A 21,709-nucleotide genomic window follows, 5' to 3' on the forward strand; every position below is an offset into this window, starting at 1 on the left:
TTGAGCACTGACTCTAACATTTTTATTTAACTATTATTGCCTCTGTGACATTCCAGCATCTTTTATCAATTCATTTAGGAAAATGATGATTTCTAGTTAGTATTTGAGATATATCCATTTCACTGCCTGGATTCTGTTTTTCAGTTGAAAACGCTATGATTCTTTGTTAGTGAGCTTTCCAAATAGACAGTTCAGGAACTTGACAATTCTTTATTCCTGTCCTAGAAACCACCATTTCCCACCTATGCATTCCTGCCACTGTCTTCCATGAGACCATTTGGTCTGTCTGGGTTGTAAATTGTTTAGAGAAGGAGCTAGGTTAATATTTTATGGGTGTGCACGTGTGTATAAGCATGTGAACACATGCCCATGCACAGGAGCTAGTGCCAATAAAACTGAAGTCAACAGTCATTAATAGACACAGAGAGAGGTAGTTAAACAATCAGGCATTCCAGATTCACCCACAGGAAAATGTTCTCATGGCAGAAGCTCTTTCATGAATGTCTGGACTGTGACTTATATGGAATTCCCCTGGATGCAAAAATGTGTTCTGCTTTCATCCCTCAATCAAGTGGATTTACTCCTCATGAAAACCACCCCAGTATTTGGGTCTTTTGGTGGCTGGCTTTGTTTCACACTTGTGAAAACAGGAAGTTAGTAGTACCCAGGAAAGAAAAGATTAATGCTTACTGCCACATTTGTACAGCACCAGCTAAAGGCAGTCTCTCTCTCTCTCTCTCTCTCTCTCTCTCTCTCTATATATATATATATATATATATATATATATATATATATATATATATATATTTTAAATAACTCTTTGTCATAAACTAAGTTTAGTAATTTTCTTATTAGGAGGTATATTCCTTGGATTCAGGAATAATATCTTACTCATTTTTTGACTATTCAGTAGCTAACCATATTATCCGACCATATGAAGAAGGGCACTCTAATAAGCTAATTTAATTTGAATTATAAATTGGTTTTGGTTAGAAATTTTTTTTTCTCCCTTTGTGCCTAGGTGCTACTGTTTTTGAAAAAAAGAAAAATCACCTTATTGTGGAAAATCCTGGAACTTGCCTAATGTAATTTACATCCTGTTTCAGCCCCTTTAAGCCGCCTGTCACATTAATTTGTGATTTCTCTGTGAATATATTAAAGTTCACTGAATAATAATTACCTCAAAAATCATAATTATAGGACTGAGGATATTTTTAGTTAAAGGGTGAAAAAGTTCTTTGTTAACAAACTACCTAGATTTCTTTTTTTATCTGAATGTATTTCCCTGCAAACGGAGGTATCTACTAAGCTGAATTCATAACAAGAACAAACAAACATAACCTATAACTTCTGAGCAACTGCTTAGTTCAGCAGGTTTTCAAATGAGCACTTTTTCTTTGATAGTATCTGTTAACTAGCTATATTTCTTAATCTTCATAAATGCCACAGCTTAATCACTTTAACTCCTTTTAATCATCTGCTAAATCAGCAGTCTGTTTTTCTTGGTTAACGTACTCCCTCTGGTGGCCATTGTCTAAAGTGCAACAGCTCCATCAGGAACTGTATTTCTGTGTAAATGACTTGGTTCAACACCCCAGATGAATGGATTCTTTCCAAAAGATTGGGACACTTTTTATCTTTAAGTTGTTAAACCTCTGAAGCAATGAAACTTGCATCGGTGAGGAAGACAAGAAGAAATATTTTTAATTCCCCCAAGGATCTACAAAACAAGGAAGATAATTACCTCCCTCCACTGCTCACAGCTTCGCCTCCTCTCTGATAAGTTACTAGAATGTTAAAAAAAGGAACAATTAATAGACACGTTTATATATCAAAAGCTATTACATTCACAAGCATCTTTGTACAATGGAATTTTTTATCCCTTCCTACCCAGTAACATTGTAAAAATCCTTACAGGACATAGCAGTTTTCTAATTCAGCGAATAATTTAAAATTCTTATTAAATTAAATATGCATCATTCTTAGCCTTAACAATATTGAGAAAAGCAACAGTAAAATTGCAGCAGATTCTTGGTAAATGTAACTATTATATATTTATTTGTACATTAGCATTCCCATAGATTTTTATTTTGAGTTTACTAGATCATACCACTTTATAATTCTGTAGGTATAATCTTAAAGTCTTGCCCTTGTAGGTAAATATTACAAAACCCTACTAGATTTTCCCAGAAGATTGAGAACCAGTGAGACAAAAAATAGATGTTAAGCCCTTCCAAAGACAAACACGTAAAGTTGTGACTATCCATGTGACCATTTTTAACCTATTTTTTCTTATTGTGGCTTTTTGAAACTCATACTCATTATATTTTCATAACTATATTTTCATAAAATATGGTTTAATGCTTTTGAAGGCTTTCTCAGCTAAATAAATTTGGGGCATAAAAATAGAACTGTACCACAAAAAGATTTGCACATAGTTAGGCAAAGGGTTAAGAAGATTAGCTTTTCTGTAAATACAGACACATTTTCTAAGAAGAAATGTATTTTTAAAAGCTGCCAAGTTCTGCTACTAGAAAAACTCCAAACTGGGAGTCTGCTTGGGAGAGATAACTACTCCCAGTGATTCCAATAACTGGATTAAAACTGAGGCGGCATAACTACAGGTACATCTTTTACTAGAGGTGATGTGAAAGAAGAGGATCCACTTTGAAAGAAACTGAATAGAACAGAATATGAGGACTCAGACTTAGGGAAAATGAAAAGTTTTATCTTTCACATGTGCTGGGTATTTTGGTTACCTTTCAGAATACTGATTCTATGGACAGAGAATTACAAGGCAGAGAAATTTTTGTTGGAAAACCTAAAAGCTTAAGTTAAGGGAGGGGGGAATGCATTGCCAAGTATGAAAATAATCAATAAGATGATTAGCATGTTAAATCATGCTGAGGCTAGAAACACTGTGTCTTTTTAATGGAAATACATGCAAACAGAGCTAAGATGCAACGTGGAGTGGTGAATAAATAAATGCATTGGATGGATGAAAAGCAACACCAACCATTTCTACTTCAAATGCATGCCTGCCGTGAGTAAATGAATTATTGTATTCCATTTAAGTCCTTTCCCCCCAGTTACTGCTGAAAATGAGATAAAACCAGAAACACAATAGTACAACACATGCCAAACTAACAAAGGATAGGAGGAGGGTAAGTGCAAATATATACCTGTTGGCGTGAAGGTAAAGGAAGGGACTGAAAATCAAAACAAAATATAAACCAGTTATTAAGCTGAAGAGAAAGGGAACATATCACATTAGTATGAATCAAGCAGACAGCTGAACATAAAACAAATGTAAATAACCAAGCCAGTAGGTCTGAAACTCTGATATATGAATAAAACCCAATATGAGGTTAGAAAAAGAAGCTTGTCTCTACAGGTACCATTTTGAAGTGTCTGACATTCTAGTACCTTGGGAGGGGAGCTGTGCGTTACCCTGTGAATGACCCTGCATTTAGCAACAGAGATTTAGCTCATGGGCTCCAGTACAAACAGGAATCCTCTGCTATTAATCATTTCCAAACACTGGATGATGGATTCTTAAACAAGTATTATCAGGTGTATGCTGGAACCTTATCTAGGAATCTGAAAGTAAATGCTTATTAAATGGACTAATAGGTGCACTTAAGTATTTATTATTGGAGGAAAGAAAGGAGAAGAAAGAGGAAAAAGGGAGGGAAGGAAGGAAGGAGGGAGGGAAGGAAGGAAGGAGGGAGGGAGAAAGGAAGGAAGGAAAAGCAAAGAGAATCATAAAAATCAAAACGTCCTATAAGTCTGATGCCTTACACAAACAGTACAACACTACATTTTTATCATTATAAACATTTCTGAACGGATAGAAAAATGTGTGGAGTTTTAAACTTTGATTTCTGTGTCATAATTTACATTTAGAAGCGTGGTTGAGTAGGCTGAACATTTTTCTAATGCCACGCTAGAAGCTAAACAATAGAACAATAACACCCCTCTGAGAACCTTCACTCTCTCTGCAGTTATAAATCTTAATCTAATCAATAATGCCTGAAATTGAACTGCAGACCTCAAAAGTAGCAGCATGGCCTCCCCCACTTTTCCTATTTTCTATTCCTGGTGTGGGATCACACCAGAGCAATTTGCATGTCATTTCATAAAGGGAAGAGACTGACATATTTTCCAATCTTTTCCCCTTAATTTAAAGTAAATGCTGCTCTGGATGAAAAAAAAAAAACAAAAAAAAAAAACGCAAGGAAATCCACTTTACACCCTTTAAGGTTAAAGCTTGCCTGGAAAAAAAAAATCTTTACAACAAACAAACTAGAATATTGATCACCGATCATGTATCAAAAAAGCTGCCAAAATGCATTTTCCATTGTATATTTGAACAATGATAAGAAATTTACTTTAGGATTAGAGCTCTGGGTTTGCAAAGTGGAACACATAGCATCCTCTACAACTGTCACTTCTTACCAAACCACTTCATCTCTGAGCAGACTGGAAAGAACAACAACAAAAACCTTAATGCTGTGTACCCAATTGATACACTGGCCTTCCTCTGCAGCACAGCAGCCCCTGTCTTAAGAATTACATTGTGTTGTCTTTCAGTCAGATCTTTTCAGAGAGTCAATGTAATTTAGCTACATTCAAAAATTCAGAGCCATAGTAACAAGTCTTCATAAAAAGAAAAAAAAAGGTACATTTGAAACTAAAGCTATTCAAGCAAGAGTGGAGTGCTTGAACATTAATTTGCAATCACAAGGACACGGGAAATATGAAAGGTCCTTGTCATTACTTCTCATAGCTAACTGCTAACCCCAGTTTGAGGAATTGAAGAAGAAATGAAAAAAAAAAGTCAGCCCTAAATGAAATTTCGGCTGCTAGCACACCAAAGAACAACTTAATTTTCAGAGCTTCCAATAATAAATATAATGAACTCTGTGTACTGAGTGGTGCTGATGTAATATGTGGATGTATGTGGATGGAGCCCCCAGTGTCCCAGCAGATGTCACACCTATAGCTATACGTAAGGGGAAACGCTAAAACAATGCTCATGAGTACCCAAAGTCACACTCTGGCTTGATATTTTATGTCAAGAGGTTCTTTTCATTTATTTAAAATATTTTACTTCCTGTTTCCCTGAAACCACTGGCATTGTGTTTGGCATAGTAAAATTTAAGATACCCAAAATGCACTTTAAAAAAAATGCATAGACATAGAATTTTGAAAAAGTGCCAACAGGATGAAGTGAGGAAAGCAGAATCAGTGCTCATCCAATTACATTTGTAATTATGTTCTATGATTTCTGCTTAAACAGAAGCTAGTTGAAAAGACCAGGATATTAGTTTAAAGGTCCCATAGAAAGATCACATAGGCATTTGTCAGCATGCTCAAAGGACATTAGTAAAGAACAAGGAGCATTTCAGAAAGGAGGGTTTTCATGTCACATTCTTAGACTTCAAGACAATACAGAGCATTAAACTGTTATAATCACACAGTTATGACACTTGATCATGACAAGGAACACTGGATTTCACTGACTGGCTGTTTATGAAATGGAGTTAATGGGGCAAGTCTGATGAACAGAAAATTCACATCTAAATGTTAGTTGCTTTTCCTTATTGAAATCAGATTTCTAAACCTAGTCTCCTCCCAGAATCCTGCCCCTTCACCACTCCACCAAACACATTCATAAACCCTGTCTCTGCATGGATTTGCAGTCAAAGGTTCTATTTAGTAACACATGTGCCTGACATTGTTCTCTTTCTATACATAATGAGCACCACTCTCTTTTCAGTAACCTCTAAGCCCTTGTTTTCCATTTCACAGGCAGGGGTACTGACATTTTGCTTCATGTCTAGGTAGGACACATATCTGAAAAAAAACATATTTCAGGGTGATAACGCTAAGGCAAATCTATGCATATGAGGAGACTGCTGCCGAGCCACAGGCAGGAGGCACATGGATTTATTTCACAGTATTGATGATGAATCTCTGTTGACTCTTTTTTCCCAAGACCTCCAGGAACAGCACAAATATCCCACACTGTTGACACAGAATGTTTTATAAATGTGTAACGACATTCAAGTTTTACCTCGTCTTGAAAATTCCATGTGATTAGAGAAATACTCTGTCCAAGATACACAGAAAATGTTCTCTTAGGAGATATGAAGACCATTAGGAAAAGAAAGGATAAGTGACAGTCAAGGAAGGGATGACTTAATTTCTTGCTAATTATCTTTAAATTTGCTTTGCAGCAAAGCAAAACTTTTTTGTTATGTTGGCTCTATAACGAAGGTGAATGTGTAATTTTCAATCCAAACCATGACATTTTTTGAGAGTAAAATGCAACACTATGAATCATTTTATTGAACTAAAGACATAAAAATGGACTAAAATTGGAAAACTAGGAGGCCATACAATCTACAGGTATGACGACCAGAGTTGGAGGATATATTTGGGGGAGAGGAAGGAGCAGGATTATGTGCCTCAATGTTTAGATTGTCAACAATTCATAGGACTTGAAGATATGTAGCCAAGGTATTTATGAAATATATTGGCAGAGTCTATCTTTGAAAATGTAAATAATAGCAAATTTTTTTTCCTAAAATTATAAAGACATAAGTAACAAAATCATCATCATTAATGGACAGTATATAAGACATTGGATTGCAGGATCTTAAGTCTATGAACGGAAAAGTACTAACACTCTTCCCTCCCTAGGCAGGACATCCCTCATAATGTGATCATATTCACTAAGAAAGGACTGCTTCTAAAAATAATCAAAGAAATCTCTCTTTTTGTTGCTTTTCAAAGGACAACAATCCCCTTAAAACTATGTGAGTTTAAAGACCCAATTTATAATTCCTGTGACAGGGAGATTACAAATTTCCCCCAAGAAATAAAGTAATAAAATAATTGCCTAAGAGAAGAAGGCCACAGTATCACAGACAAGCCTAGATGTACCTTAGTGAAACATATTTGAAAGGATCTGGGTCCTAAGAAACTGATTAACTCTGTTGTACTGCCACAGGAGAGTTGTTCATATGCATATATCATGATAAAAGTACTTTAGAGAATTGCTGTATATTGAAATAATTTAACAGGTAGGATATGTGTCCCTGTGAATCAGGTGGAGTCAGGTGTAAAACTAAGAGTTTCATAAACATATTAAAATATGAAAAACCTGAGAAAGCGAATACCTCTCCTGATACCCGCGTAAGTACTAGTAAGTCCGTTCCTCTTCTTCCTGTGTCGGTAGAGCCAGATGCTGAAGACCATGAAGATGATCCAGCAGGCTGCTCCAATTCCTGCGATGAACGCTGGCTGCTTCACCACGTCTGAAATCTGCTGAGCAAGGCTGACCTGGTCCTCAGGTGACACAGGGTTCCCATGAGAATCTGAAAGGCTATCTTCTGATGAGTTGGGAGTAAGACTCAGTGTGATGATGTAAGAATACATATATGATGTAAAATACCTGTCATTATATTTTGTTAATTTTGGACCATGATTTCTCTTTTTCATTCTGCATTACTGCAGGGAAGTGAATGAGTTCATGAGATCACTAGTAAAATTCATTCATTTTAATTTAAAAGAAGTATGGATGTAATTTTGTGTGATCTTAGCTGAAACAAGGACAGTGGCACTCTGTTTTCTTTTTATTTTACAAGTTTGTGGGATCCTGTTTAGATTGAGTTTCAGAGAAACAGTGCTCACTAATTGAGATAAATATAAAAGTGTTAATACCATAAAATGCAAACCCCCAGCCAAAACCAAGAATACTTTAATGCAATTGTACAAATAAATAACAGGTACTGAATATTATATGTATACAAAAGGTTGAAAAATTCTCAAAATTCTATAGAAACATCAAATATGTGCTGTAAAAAGGCTTAAAATAAAATTTTACTTTTTCTACAGGCTAGATATTGAAAAATGGTGTGTGTGTGTGCGTGCATGTGTGTGTATTTGCATACTCCTCCCCAAGATTATATTGCAACATCCTTCACTGTCTTAGAAACATATTATTTGAACCCACAATCAGAATGTCCTATAAAATTAAAGATCATTAAAACACAATGACAGATTAAGATAATGTTACCATTGTAAGAACTATGAATAACCTTTCTTTTAAAATAATAACCATCACCAGCAATAGATATAAGAAAAGAACATTAAATATGTAAAAGAATTATCAAGTGTTATGAATAATCAAAAAGACATTCTCGGTTGGATATTTTGATTCAAGAATTAAAAATTGATGGAATATATGGCTAATAAAATACGCTTATTTTACATTTATGTCTTAAGCCTACGGTGATATTTTTCAAGCCCGCCATTACTCCAGGTCACACAGAGCAGCCTGCAAAGTCTTTGTAGAAAACGCAAGACTGTCGCTCTTCCGTCAAAGCTGTATGTCACTTTGTAGACACCTTGTGATGCTAGTCCTGAGGTTGCCCAGTGGGGAGAATTCCCAGTGGTGTCTGTAGTCTTAATGTTCTTCCCCTGCAACATCTGATGACATAAGAAGGGGCTTGTGCATTTCATTAAGATTGGGGCTTCCTCACAATTATTAAATCATTTAACTTGGAAAAGATTCATGTACCACACTTTTAAAATTTTATGTTGCTTCTGCATTCATTTTGAATCTAAGATTAAATACTAAAAGAAGGGTTTAGTTACCCAGACAGAGTTGCCAGCTCTCTGCTAACTCCCAATTCCTCAGTATGGTCAGGGCAGATATCCCCCTTATATAACTGCCTACTGGTGACCACCTCCCCATGGGCCACAGAGATACCACCTCCTGGACTCATCATCCGGAGAACTGACAACTCTTAGTCACAGCACAACCCCATGGAATCCTTCCAGCTTTCTCTAAGAACAATTAGAACTCCCTGTAGGAAACCTCCTTGAACAACAAACACCCTGAGCACCAATAAAACCCTCAGCCCACAGGTCCTCTCTCTCTGTCTCCCCACCTGCAGCCACCCCCCCCCTGGCCACTCAGTGGCCCCTGGGCCTTCTGACTGGCTCTTTTCAGCACCTCTGCTCTTGTGGATCTGTGAGTAACCCACTCCTGCTATTTCATGTGTTCTGTTGCTTCACCCCTCTGAGTTGAATCTGATTAACACACCTGGCAGGAGCTCTCCTCCCAGCTGGGGCTCTACCAGAGAGGAGCTCTCTTAGCAGGTCAAAAAAGCCAGAAGGGCATCTGCTGGTTGAACAGTCTGCTGTGAGAAGGACACCCAGTCACAGGGTTGGATACTTAGGCATTATGCTCTCTGTCAGGACAAAAGAGTATCCCACGGGCTCCATGTAAACATCTACAACCAAATCCCTTGGAGCCCTGTAAGGTGGGTTTATAGCTGCTTCACAGATCTCCAGACCAAATTCGAGAGAAATACAATCTGCTAATATAATACAGTCTGCTTTGAAATAGAAATCTTTCCAGTCCAAAAATATATTTTCCATAAAAATAATTAGTATAACTCATTCGATAGGGATAACAGTTCTTGAAGAAAAAAAAATCCTACAGGTTTTCTTATTAAATGATATTGCATCTTAATATGATAATTGGCAGAAAAAAATCAGCAGCATTCAATAGCTATGGAAACAGCCTTTCTCTGTGAAATGCTGAATTCCTTCTGTTGTGTGTATATATGTTGTGGGGGGAGGATATTTCCTTTTTTTGTTTTTCTTGATTCCAGATTTCATGCTATGGAGGATCAAGACTGAAAACCTTATTTTCACAAGCAGTCACCTGCCTTCAACTGTTTGTTGACTGAAAGTTTTATTTCATGTTCCAGACCCTTTTATCTCTGGTTATCCTAAAAGCACTTCATCCTCTAAAAGTTCCCCAACCAGACCTATTCTTTTTATTCCTAATACATCCTTTGTATCTTTATGCCTATTTGCGCAAGTTTATCTTGGGTAGCTTCAGATTTTATGGAAACAGCCCAGAGAGGTTCTGTGCGAGCAAGCAGATGGACCTAACAGAATAAAGTGCAGTGTGACTAATGAATTAAAGCAGCCCCTCTCTACCTCAGGCTTTGTCTCCCTGCAGCTGAGGCTATATTAAGATCTGAAAAACTGGAACCCACTTATAATTTCAAGGAAATCAACTTGACCCTTAAATCCCATGATTTAAATCTTCAATAAATAAAATTTACATATGGTTCTTTTTCCAATTCATCTTCCCAAAACTAGGACTAAACATCGTATGTTCTAAAAACAGGTAAACAGTATCCACAATGGTTAGGGTCATTCAAGACATACCTTTTAATTTCAGTTTTAATAACCTAATGCTGACATTTGAAAAAAGTGGACAAATATTCGAATATCAGCTATAATTTTTCAATATAAACTCCCCTCCCCCATGTTATATAACATTGCAACAGATGCATCAAACGATTTTTCCTAGTTTCCCGTATTGCTTGGAATAAACCAGGAAGCTATTTTTGTCTAGAAGTTTATAAATAATCATTTAAAAATGTGTAACATGGAAAAAAAGAGTCCAAAAAAAATAATATAAAATTCTGGCCCAGATTGTGACAGTCAGCAAGCCCCCACTGACGGCTTGAATGGGCCTCTCATAATTGACTGCTGGGAGGCAGCTCCTGGCCGCTGCTTTCATTTAGTCCTCGTTCACCTTCTTACAATCACATCAGGCATGAGTCATGTGCACCTTTCTAGCCTGCACCATTTCAAGCTTCCCATAGAATATATATTTCCTTTCTTGCATTCTGTTGGTGCAGGGACAACCTTGGAAGCCCACATTAAGAAATTAGGGCTCTTCAGCTTACAACCCACAAACACTAGGTGAAACAGAGACCTACTGGACAACTGGAATTGTAGTAGACTTTACTGTGTTATGTCATATAAACTTTGCAAGTTTATGCATTGCAGCAGCTAGCATTGTCTTAACACTGGAATATTAACAATATTTTCAAAATAAATATGAAGTTCTTTAGGTATTGCAACAGAGTTAATCAAAGTCAAATGTTTCTTTTACTTTTATTATGAAATAATTCCAGGATGTCATTCATACTTCTTTAATATGCCAAAATAGTATGTACTCATTTGTGAAGCATAAAGATTGCTACAAATGATCCTTTTTCATAATTTGCATCTGACATAAAATATTACTGATGCTTAACTTCTGATTTGCAATATACAGACACAAACCAGACTGTATAATTCTTGGCCTCTTTCCTAATTTAAATGTTAACTCTTAAAATCTGACCTTTTTCTCCCCACTTCTTAGTTGCAATATTGTTTTATTGGCATTTCAGTTGTTGCTTGTTTACATGTAAATAGCAATCACTTACTAATTCATGTAGTATGTTCATAATAGTTTGCCTATAGTGATCTCTAGTAATGAAACCCAGGTCAGGCTTGCTGTTTTTTTTTTTAATTTATGTATAATTTTCGAAACACAAATTGTATTTAAATTTGAGTGATTAGCATAGAAACATTCCAGTGCTCTGACATCTCAACTTATCTTCTTCTTTATTCACTGCAGTGTCCTTGGACTTGATTAGTAGTATTAGTTAAATAGATGAAAAAAATTTCCACAGGGCCCCAGTTAGGATGACACTGAATATTACCTAACTTTCATTTGAACTATCATCTAAAATGTATATTTGGATAAGGTTAGTTTAGTTATAAGATATCTACAGTCATGCCTCACATAACGTTTCTATCAACGAGGAATGATTTCTATTGACTGTTGTATAAGATGATACTGGCTAATGACATCACATATATTTTAGTTTGTGTAACTACACTCCGTGATGTTCACACAAGGACAAAATTGCTTACCAATGTCTTTGTTGGAAAGTGGCCTTGTTGGTAACCAAGGCATAACACTGTATGTGAGTGTATTTTAAGTGAAGCTAACACCACTCTAGTTATAAGCCTCACTTCTGAATTCTATTAACTTCCAACAGTGGCTCAGACACATGTAAAAACAGCAAAGCAGGACAAGTAGTACAGTGACAGACTGTGAAACTGGACTGCTTGGACACTCACCTAACTGGATGAATTGAGGCTCACTTTTCACCCCAGGTCCAGCACCAGTGCTGGCTGCCACTTCCACACTGTACCGGATCCCGGGAACCAGGGAGGGAATAACCACAGAAAAGGTAGAGCCATCTACTGTCTTGTTTATATGGTATCGGGTTTCATTGCCCAGACACCAAACCTGGAAGAAGAACATAATGAAAATCAAGCTGGTAAAATTTCCAAGATAATGCAAAGATCCACAGAGGGTGAAGACGGACTTTAGACCTTGACCCAGTTGAGATGCTGCATGAACCACCAACACAAGGTTTCAAAAAAGTCATTCTTCTCCAAGATGGAACTCTGAGAAGACTCTTCCAGTCAAGCCCAGTATTGGTAATAGCTGCACTATTGGAGAATTGTAATAGTTACACTTTCTCAAATATCTTAAAGGATTGTATAAGGTGAGTCTACAAACTTTTGCTTGAAGATAAACATTCCTCTCAATCCACATCATATCGCATATCATTAGGTTTTTATTCTTTTTATTTAAAAAAATTTTAATAGCATGAGGTTATTTGTCAGGAAAAACAGGACTCTGCAAAAAGTTATACATATCCAGGTAAAGAATAACAATGTGTGTAAAATTATTCAACATTTGTGTGATAGATGTGGTGCCCAATGACCAGGCATCAAAGGTGAGGAGGGAACTCTGTCTGACACTTCAACAGTTCTCTGGGATAGAATCACCTGGTACTGTCACTTCACATTTCATATCAAACTCATGAAGTGGTTGATTTAAAAGGAGAGTAGTTTCTGCATAATACAAAGAAGTATGTATAAATAAGATTATTAAAAATAAAACTGCACTCCAGGAGGAAAAAAACCATCCTAGGCTTTTATTCAGCTTTTGGTACGCTGAACTAATATCAATGAGATAAATTAGCAATCTGGTATTATAGTTAAAGGAGATTATTAACTAGTCTTTCACAACATCCATAAGATCATAAAGAATAAGAGTACATACTCAAAGTGCAAGAAAGACATTCTATAATGAGAAAGTTGTCGTATGCCTCATTGACTTTGATAGTGATATTTGTGATAGGAAATTGTATTTGGATTCAGTTTCCATAAGAGAATAATCCGTGCAGGAGTGAAGAACACTCTATATTCCTTATGATATCCTCAAGATAAATATAGGATTAGCTTCAAGTGGACTACTGTCCACACTGGAATAGGAAATGGGATTTTAAATTAATCTAAAAACACCAGCATCCTCTACTACTTGGTCAATAACCTTTAATTTTGTTCTTTGAAATTTAATATTATTTTCATATAGTTTCAACGTGTAATGCCACCGAATGGTCAGACACTATATCAGGATCTGACCATTTGGAAATAAAGACTCCTTTGTGAATCTTTTTCCACCCAATTACATTACACAGCTGAACCGAAGCCACAAACTGATTTTGTACCAGTCAATCAGATTCTGAAAGGCATTTTATTATTTTAAATTGACCATGAAGTTAAGTGAAATCCACCCTTTCACATTTCTTGAGGAAAGAAATGAGTTTTGCCTACATTATACAATTTTGCGTGAGAGCTGAGACATCACCTCATTTTAAATTCTTAAAAATCTTCTGTAACAGTCTATTTTTCCAGACTGAAACATAGCATCCTGTCACTCACCAGTATTGAAATAACCTTGAAACTTGTGAGAAAGCACTTAAAAGTATGGATATTTTTACCTTCTAATAACTCAGTTACGCTAGAAAAAGCCTTATTCAAAATATCTCAAAACATCCACAGTGCATTTGTAGTCATATTTTAAATATATTTTAAAGCAGCCCTATTGATATACTTAAATTTCACAAAATGTTGTTTTTTAAATTTGATTTAAAAATAATTTTAAAATAAAATATCATACCCAAAATTAAGCTTAGATTGGTTTTTAGTTATCAAACAAATAAATTTGCTACTCAAAAGAATGTATGAGAGATTTATCAGGATACACATGTAAGGGACCTGTCAGATCAACTGCAGTGATTCTGCTGTTGGCCTATACTTGAAAATCCCTGACCTATACTAGTGAAGGTAGATATCCTATGTCCTGTCAATGGACACATATCAAGGTGTGTCTACTCTAACCTCAGTTATGAATCAATAACTTCATATCACCTTCATAAAATCAGTTTCACATCCTAAACAATGATCTGGAATATTTACATATAGAAATTAATATTCTAAGTATCATTATTTAGCTAGTCAACTAAAAAATGACTCAGACATCAGAGAAATACAGATCACTCGGCAGAGAAGTACATCTTTTATAGTTAAAATTCTTCTAGTATGTAACTGTCGAAAAAGTACACATAAAAATGTACACATATATTTTCTATTTATATTTATCCATTCTGACAGCACATTAGGATCATCCTATAATACAGATTCATTAATAAGTTCAAACACAATTTTTCAGCTAAGTCTCATGTCTCCATCTCAGTTTTTGATGCATCTTGGCATGCTTGAAAATATTTGCCTAAAATGAATCCATGTTATGATTGTCCATATTTATTGAATAGAGCTGCTTTATTTCATAGGGAAAAATAATTATTCAGAACCACTGGATTAAATCAACCGATAATACACACATGTTTTAAAAGTTTATATAAACATACGGAAATTTATAAAGGACTATTTCCTGAGACATGATATTTTGTTTTGAAACAATAACAAGAGATATATAAACATATGATTTCCACACACACCAAAATTATTTTTCCAACTTTGCTCGAAGTTTCTAAAATCTCAAAGATGTAAATGATTTAAATTAAATTAAAAAGTTAGAAAAAATCTGGTAGAAAGTGACTCTCTATATAGCCAATTCCATAGTGCAATCCAATTCTGAAAAATATGTTAAAGCATTTTTCAGAGAGGAAAATATTATTACCATTTAAATTTATTGATTTTGTAGAATTAGATGGATGTGTAAGTTTTGTAACCATTTGGACTCTCTCTAGCATTTTTTTTTTTAAGTAACTTTTCTAGCAAAGAAATTATTCCAAGACTAGGTCTATGAATAATTGTACATGTTGGTAGTTTTACCAGCAGATGGCGCCAAATATCTATAAACAATTTATTTAGCTTTGTGAGTAGAAGAGGGTGTCCATCAGTAAATTAGCATATGTGTATTACCTTATATTCTTGAACCATTCCATTTTGAGTGTCTTCTGGAGGTGGCTGCCAGCTGACAAGAATTGCTGTTCCATTTCCATCATTCTTTGATACAGTTACACTTTGGGGTGGGGCACTTGGTTCTATTAAATTGTTTCAAAAAGCAGATATATTAAAGTGTGCTACAGAACACTGAAAAGCAGATAATTAATACTTATTAATTAATATAAGTAAATATCAATAGTGAACTGATTAAAATTAATATTTAAAATTAAAAAGAAGTATATGGATTTTAAATTCAATATCTGCATGATTCAAAGATGTAACCCACTTAAATGTTAATAGTCCAAAATTACTTTTTTCCCTCAACCTTACCAACCTGATGTTATTGTGAATTTCCATAATCAAAGTTATATATATTATCTCCATGAAACATGAAAGGACTTCTATTTGTACTTCTTTGTAACCCTAATTTCCTGTTTCCCCAAAACATGGAAAAATATAAAAAGTGAATGCTAATCAGGATATTAACCACATCCTATCACTAATCCAAGAAGTGGCAAGGACATATTAGGAGACATTATTAATGTTTTTATGGAGTGTAGTTGTGACACAAAACTATTTACATAAACAATACTTTTTAATTTCTAGTTTTATGGTAACCAGTCATACTGGTTTGCCTAGAACTGAGGGATTTCCAGATAGGGGATGAAAAAGGACAGAATGATAATTCTGGAAAGTCCTGGAAAACCCAGGTGTTACTCACCTTCTTTATAAATCATTAATCAAAGTAACATTCAATAAATGGGTGGTGGAAAGGCAAGCAAATTGAGAGTGAGTCCATCTTTGAATGTGGACTGGAGTTCTGAGTAATTCAACAGACCCTGTCTATGTCATTAAGTAACACAAGGTTCACATTTGCACTTTTTTAATGTATAGGCCACTAATAAAGCAAGTCAACGCTTACAGCATTTTGGTTTTTCTATTTAACCAAAAATAGTTGTTCTATTTAAACAAAATTTCTTAACAAAGTATGTTTAATATCAAGACAGTTAAACAATGGATTCTACTATCATGTATAGCTAAAAAGAATCCATTTTAAAAAAAAGACAGTTAAACATTCAAGAAAGACACTCTTAACATTTTAACAACTCCAAGTTAATAAAAGCCCAACAAATCTACTGCAGTGCACAGATATCACACACTCCATATACTTGCCTTCTTCTAAGGTTTTGGCAAACTTTATTTCGCTATCTGCTCCTTGAAATTCATTAAAAAAAGGGAGAGCCTTAATTTCATAGTTGACTCCCTTTCTGAGATCAGGGATAACCACACTATTTTTGGTTGGAGTTCTCACTTCAAAAACTAACCACTCCGATTCACCATGGTTGGCTCCAGATGGCCGATAGAGAATTTTATATCCTTGAATATACTGAGATTGTTGGTCCACCTATTAAAATAAAAAAAAATGCAATCACTCATAGCTTTTTATTGCTTATTGCAAAATAATAAAAAATGAAGTGCAACAAAACACATTTTTTTTTCCTATCAGGTTTCACCCTGAGTATTTCTAGTTCACCTAAGTTAATACTTAAAAAATCTTTTATCTTTTGTAGGATGATATTAATTTCTGTGCCTTATGAATAAATATGAAGTGTCATAGCAGTTCTGAGATATATCATCTAGAGACACGTGAAGGTCAAGGGTATGTGGTTTACTACTTCCTGATCTTAAAAGCCTACTTAATACTACTTGGAAATATTTCTAAGATTAAAAAAAAATCCTTTGATAATGGGCCTACCATAAGTTGCAAATTCATAGTTAATATTTTGGAGTTTTGTCCTCTGAGAGGGGTAGAGTTCATTATTTCATTATATAAACAAAAAGAAATATACACAAATAAGAAGCTTTTATTGATAAAAGTCCGTCCATGGCTACCATAGTAAATGACAGTCATGTGTTACATGAGAAAGCTGTCATGGCATAGAAGTGATCAACAGGTAATTAAATTATATCTTATATATATATTTATATATATTTTATATATATATATAATGATCTCAGACAAGCCACTTGCTTATTAAGACTGAGATAAAATATTACAAGAACAACTCACTGTCTAGTGCACTTCAATTTATGAGGAAGAAAGGATGGTGGGATTGTGGAGGTGCAGGACGACGTTTCCCAGTTCTCTCTGGACCTGCTTGTGGTCCACCCCCTGACTTGTCGGTGGAACATCTGCAAGGATTCAAGAAGACCCTGTCAGGCTCCGCATCATGCTAACGAACTGAAGCAAAGCAGCTTGAACCAGTCCTTTCAATCAGAGCCACTCTTAGAAAAGAAGACTCACTGGGCCTAGGAAGCCAACCTGTGCTACAGAACAATATAAGAACAACTTAGCCTTTTCATTAGGTTCAGAAGACTAGGGACCTACAGAGAAAGAGGAGGGGAAGGGAACAAGTAGAGGGCCTGCAGAGAGCCCGAGGGCAAGAAACAAAAAGACAATGGCAAATAGTAAAGTGTAAGGGCTGCTCCCACCATGTCATGATCATGTTCACGCTGAGAGTGAGGCTAGGCAGTCCTCTCCGAGTCTGGTATAACCTTCCAGAAGGATCCCAACTTTAAAAAAAAAAGAAAAAAACAAAAACAGAAGGATCCCAACTAAGCAAGGAAGACAACAACCAGACCTGTTAGCAGAGAGTTGGGCAAGGAAGAGCAGAGAAACATGGGCAGCAGAAGCAAGCCCAGAAAGAAGCCCAACAGCTACATTTCATAAGAGAGCCCTGGTCTCTTCCTAGGCAGGCAGGGTGGATAAGGAAGTGGCAGCAATATGGGATGCAGAAGGCACTACTGAGGCCAATAAAATAAATTAGATCCATGAGCAAAGAGCACTTATTAACATCATCTTAATTGATGATGGTTTACGTTAGTTATTGTATCACAGTGAAGAATGCTTAATAAAGAGCATTAGCCATTTTGCAATGGCAGTCTTTTATGTGTTATTTTAGAAAATTTCATATTAGAAAGAAAAATAGAAAGTGATGCCTAGAAATGTAATTTGGAAATGCTTATGAATTGATCCTTTTATTTTTCTTGTTCTCCTCCTGAAAGAAATGTTTTATAATTCAGAAAGGCTTTTCCCCACACTCAGAATTGGACTGGCAGGAAATCTTAATATTGCTCTATCCTACAGCTTCACAGGTACTGGAATCCCTCTATGCATTGTTCAGAATTCACCCACTATTTATAGTAACTGTCATCTTCTTATCAATACTCTATACACCATCTTTCATTCTGTGTAAGTGTACATTTCCTTTAAATAATAGGGCTCAAGAATGTTTCAAGGACACGAAATGTGGAGGTAGAATAATAGCAATAGAAGTGACGGCCACCCCATCTCAACAATGACCACTATCCACCCAATTCCATCCCTGGCTGCCAGTTTCTTAGCTCCTCCTCCTTGCAGAGTCCAATCTTGCGCTTGGTGACAAGGCGCTAACTCCAATGTGACACAGGTCCGTCTACCTGACTCCTATACTACAAACCTGTTCTCTGTATGTATGCATGTTTAACTTTTGGTTACAGCTCATTCATTGGTGTCTCCACTTGGGGAAGACTCTGGTGCAACCATATTTCCCAAGTGGTTATAGACACCATGCCTGTTCCCTTGGAAATCAATTGCCAACAAATCTTCCCTGAACTTTCTGCATGATTTCCTTTCCCTTACAGCATATGCATTCTGTCACCTCCGATAGAATTTTTTTTTTTCTTTTTTAGGTCCTTTCCAAGATTTCTACTATGATCATAATCCTCAATTGGGTTGTACAGTGTCTCAAAAGCAGATTAAGAACTAAGTAATAAAACACGCCTCTATTATTTTCACTCATTGGTTGCTTCTTGTGTCCTGGAGTCAGAAAAAAGCATGTTATCGTCCAGTCTCCTAAAATATTAAGGAAAGGATGTCATGTTTCCTCTAACACTTCTTTCTTTTGGGGCTAATCATGCCAAGAGCATTGCATTTCCTCTGTGAAGTGATCTTCGGCTTTCCATGCACTGTGTTCTCTTAAAAGTCCATCTGAAAATGCAGTGCTCACAGCAAACCCATCACTCCATTTGTGATTTGACCAGTTCGCAGTGAAAGAGACGACGCCTTGATCCAGAAACAATTGTGCTATTCCAGCAAAAACAACATTGGCTCTTTTGGCGGCTATATCACTCAGGAGTTACAGATAGGTGTTTGAGTTGACTCCAAACACCAAGTCTGTCCACCTCCCAGAGCACCAACATGCACACACTTCTATTCCTGTAAGCCTAGAGTTCTCAGACTATCCTTTTAAAGCTAATTTTTTCAACCTCAGTTCAAGTACCTGACTCTTTAATTTGCTCTGTTAATTTCAATCATGTTAGTGCTGGCTCTTCATTCCAGTCTGTCAAGATATATTTGATTCTGATTCTCTCACTTGGCTGACTAGCTCTCTTTCTTGGTTTTATGATAGCTGCAAATTTTATGAACTTTATTTTTAATCTGGACACTGAAAGAAACAAAAGTAATTATGGCATTTTTTTTAAAAAAAATTAAATCTATGCTCATATATTGATTTATTTATCCTGCATGCTTATTTGTTGATTAATTTGTTCTGATAGAGATTAATTCAGTCTGGGTCCATTCCCGAAGAATGCACTTATTTAGTTCCATTCCAAAGGCAAAAAGACCAAAATGCAGAAGGATTGCCTATCTTCCTCAATGTCACAGAGCTACAAGACTGAAGAGCTGAGATGAAAATGTCTTTGACTTCCAAATGTGTGCCTGTTTCCCCATATATCAGTTTCTGGTTGACATAGATTCATTTCCCTTAGATTGTTCCTCCCGCTATGCATAAACAAAGGGAAGTTGATTAAAACTTTCTTTTCTAAAAAAATTAATATTCAGATAAGATATTAACTACCCTTACAAATGACAATATAGATTATAAAACCGTTCACATGAATGCAAGATAGAATCAGATGAAGTAGTAGTATGACTTTTGGTTAGAGTCCACTAGATAGAGACACCTGTACTGGGGACAAAAGTTTAAATTCATTTTACAGCTGCCATAGTTTCTGCATTCTTTACAAATGCGTATCCAATATTGAAAACCTCAAACTGCCTCAGGGCGGGCTCCAAGTGTATTAAAGCTCCTGATGAGGTGACTCATAACAGCAAATATAGGCATCTGGGTGTGTTGAATTCACACAGCCAGAGACAGACAGACGTGGGCATGTTCTTTAGCTCAGCTTGCTTTCTCTTGAATTCTGAGGCAGAATCCCTTCCATAAAGATTGTTAATACACACATTTGAAAAGACAAAATGTGCAGACCCCTTCTGAACCAGGAGAAAAGTTGTTCTGGTCTTTTAGTCACCTTGCACATAATTTGTTTCTTTCACCAGAACTAATTTGTGATTTTTCCTTTGGAAATGTTAACTTACAAGAGAAATGTTGATTCCCCTCTATGTTGGAAAAAGAATTTTGTATTTCCAATTAGCACCTCTAAGAATTATCTTTCCATGCTAATATAAGAACAAGTACATTTAATTGCAATGATATAGGTTATAAGAAAGGTAAAGGTTAATTCAAATGATTCTTTTTTTTAATTTCAATGTAATATAAGAGTCTCTATCAGAGCACTAAAATAATAAAAATGAGCAGGAGAGTAAAAGGTAATAATAATTTGTTGGGCTGGGGATGTGGCTCAAGCGGTAGCGCATTCGCCTGGCATGCGTGCGGCCCGGGTTCGATCCTCAGCACCGAATACAAAACAAAGATGTTGTGACCGCTGATAACTAAAAAATAAATATTAAAAAATTCTCTCTCTCTCTCTCTCTCTCTCTCCCTCTCTCTTTAAAAAAAATAATTTGTCTACTGAGAGATAAAATAATTTCTCTTCAGAGAATGTAAAAGCCATATCCAAAACAGTCCAAGTGAACCAAATTTTGAGTTTTAAATGGCTTAGAAACAGCTTTAAACATGTCCTTTTTAAAATTTTTATCTATTTCTTCAACCTACCTTTGATCAATCTATAGGTATTTTACATTGAAGAGTCTCAAATATTTTGGCTGATATAATCAACAATGAAAGACCAGTCAAACAAATATAAAGACCTAAATATTTTCCATGCTCTGTAGGAGGGTGATTGGACATAGGAATTAAGAACAAGTTCCCAAATATCTCCTACATTTGTGTGATTTTGAAAAAGTATGACTTGATTAAGATAGAAATCCTGAAAACTCACCCAGAAGGTGATGAGTACTGAATTTAAACATAAATAGTATATTCAATGTTAAATACAATTACCTTATGATTAGGATATTATATCCACATATATCTATATTTAAAAATCAACAAATTGAATATGATACACAAACATTCATGTAATATTTTTGCCTTAAGAATTTGTATTTTTATGAGAAACAGTTCTCTCTGTTATCAACCTTACCTTCCTATTCCTAAAACAGAAAATAATAAAGTTTGTGGACACTGTGTCTGTGTATTTAAAAAATTAGTTAAGCAAT

At 35.5% G+C, this 21,709-nt stretch overlaps 1 protein-coding gene across 1 annotated transcript in view; it reads right to left on the minus strand.

Annotated features, from left to right (window-relative positions):
• LOC144250944 (roundabout homolog 1-like) overlaps positions 1 to 21,709 on the minus strand; it is a 186,620-nt gene that overhangs the window by 89,695 nt on the left and 75,216 nt on the right. Inside the window, 7 exon segments of the mRNA XM_077794110.1 lie at positions 1,745 to 1,787; positions 3,183 to 3,209; positions 7,188 to 7,385; positions 12,016 to 12,187; positions 15,181 to 15,302; positions 16,378 to 16,609; positions 17,276 to 17,397. Of these exon segments, the coding sequence (XP_077650236.1) occupies positions 1,745 to 1,787; positions 3,183 to 3,209; positions 7,188 to 7,385; positions 12,016 to 12,187; positions 15,181 to 15,302; positions 16,378 to 16,609; positions 17,276 to 17,397 (916 nt within the window).

This window comes from Urocitellus parryii, chromosome Y (genome assembly GCF_045843805.1).
Source record: "Urocitellus parryii isolate mUroPar1 chromosome Y, mUroPar1.hap1, whole genome shotgun sequence".
NCBI classification, from domain to species: Eukaryota; Metazoa; Chordata; class Mammalia; order Rodentia; family Sciuridae; genus Urocitellus; species Urocitellus parryii.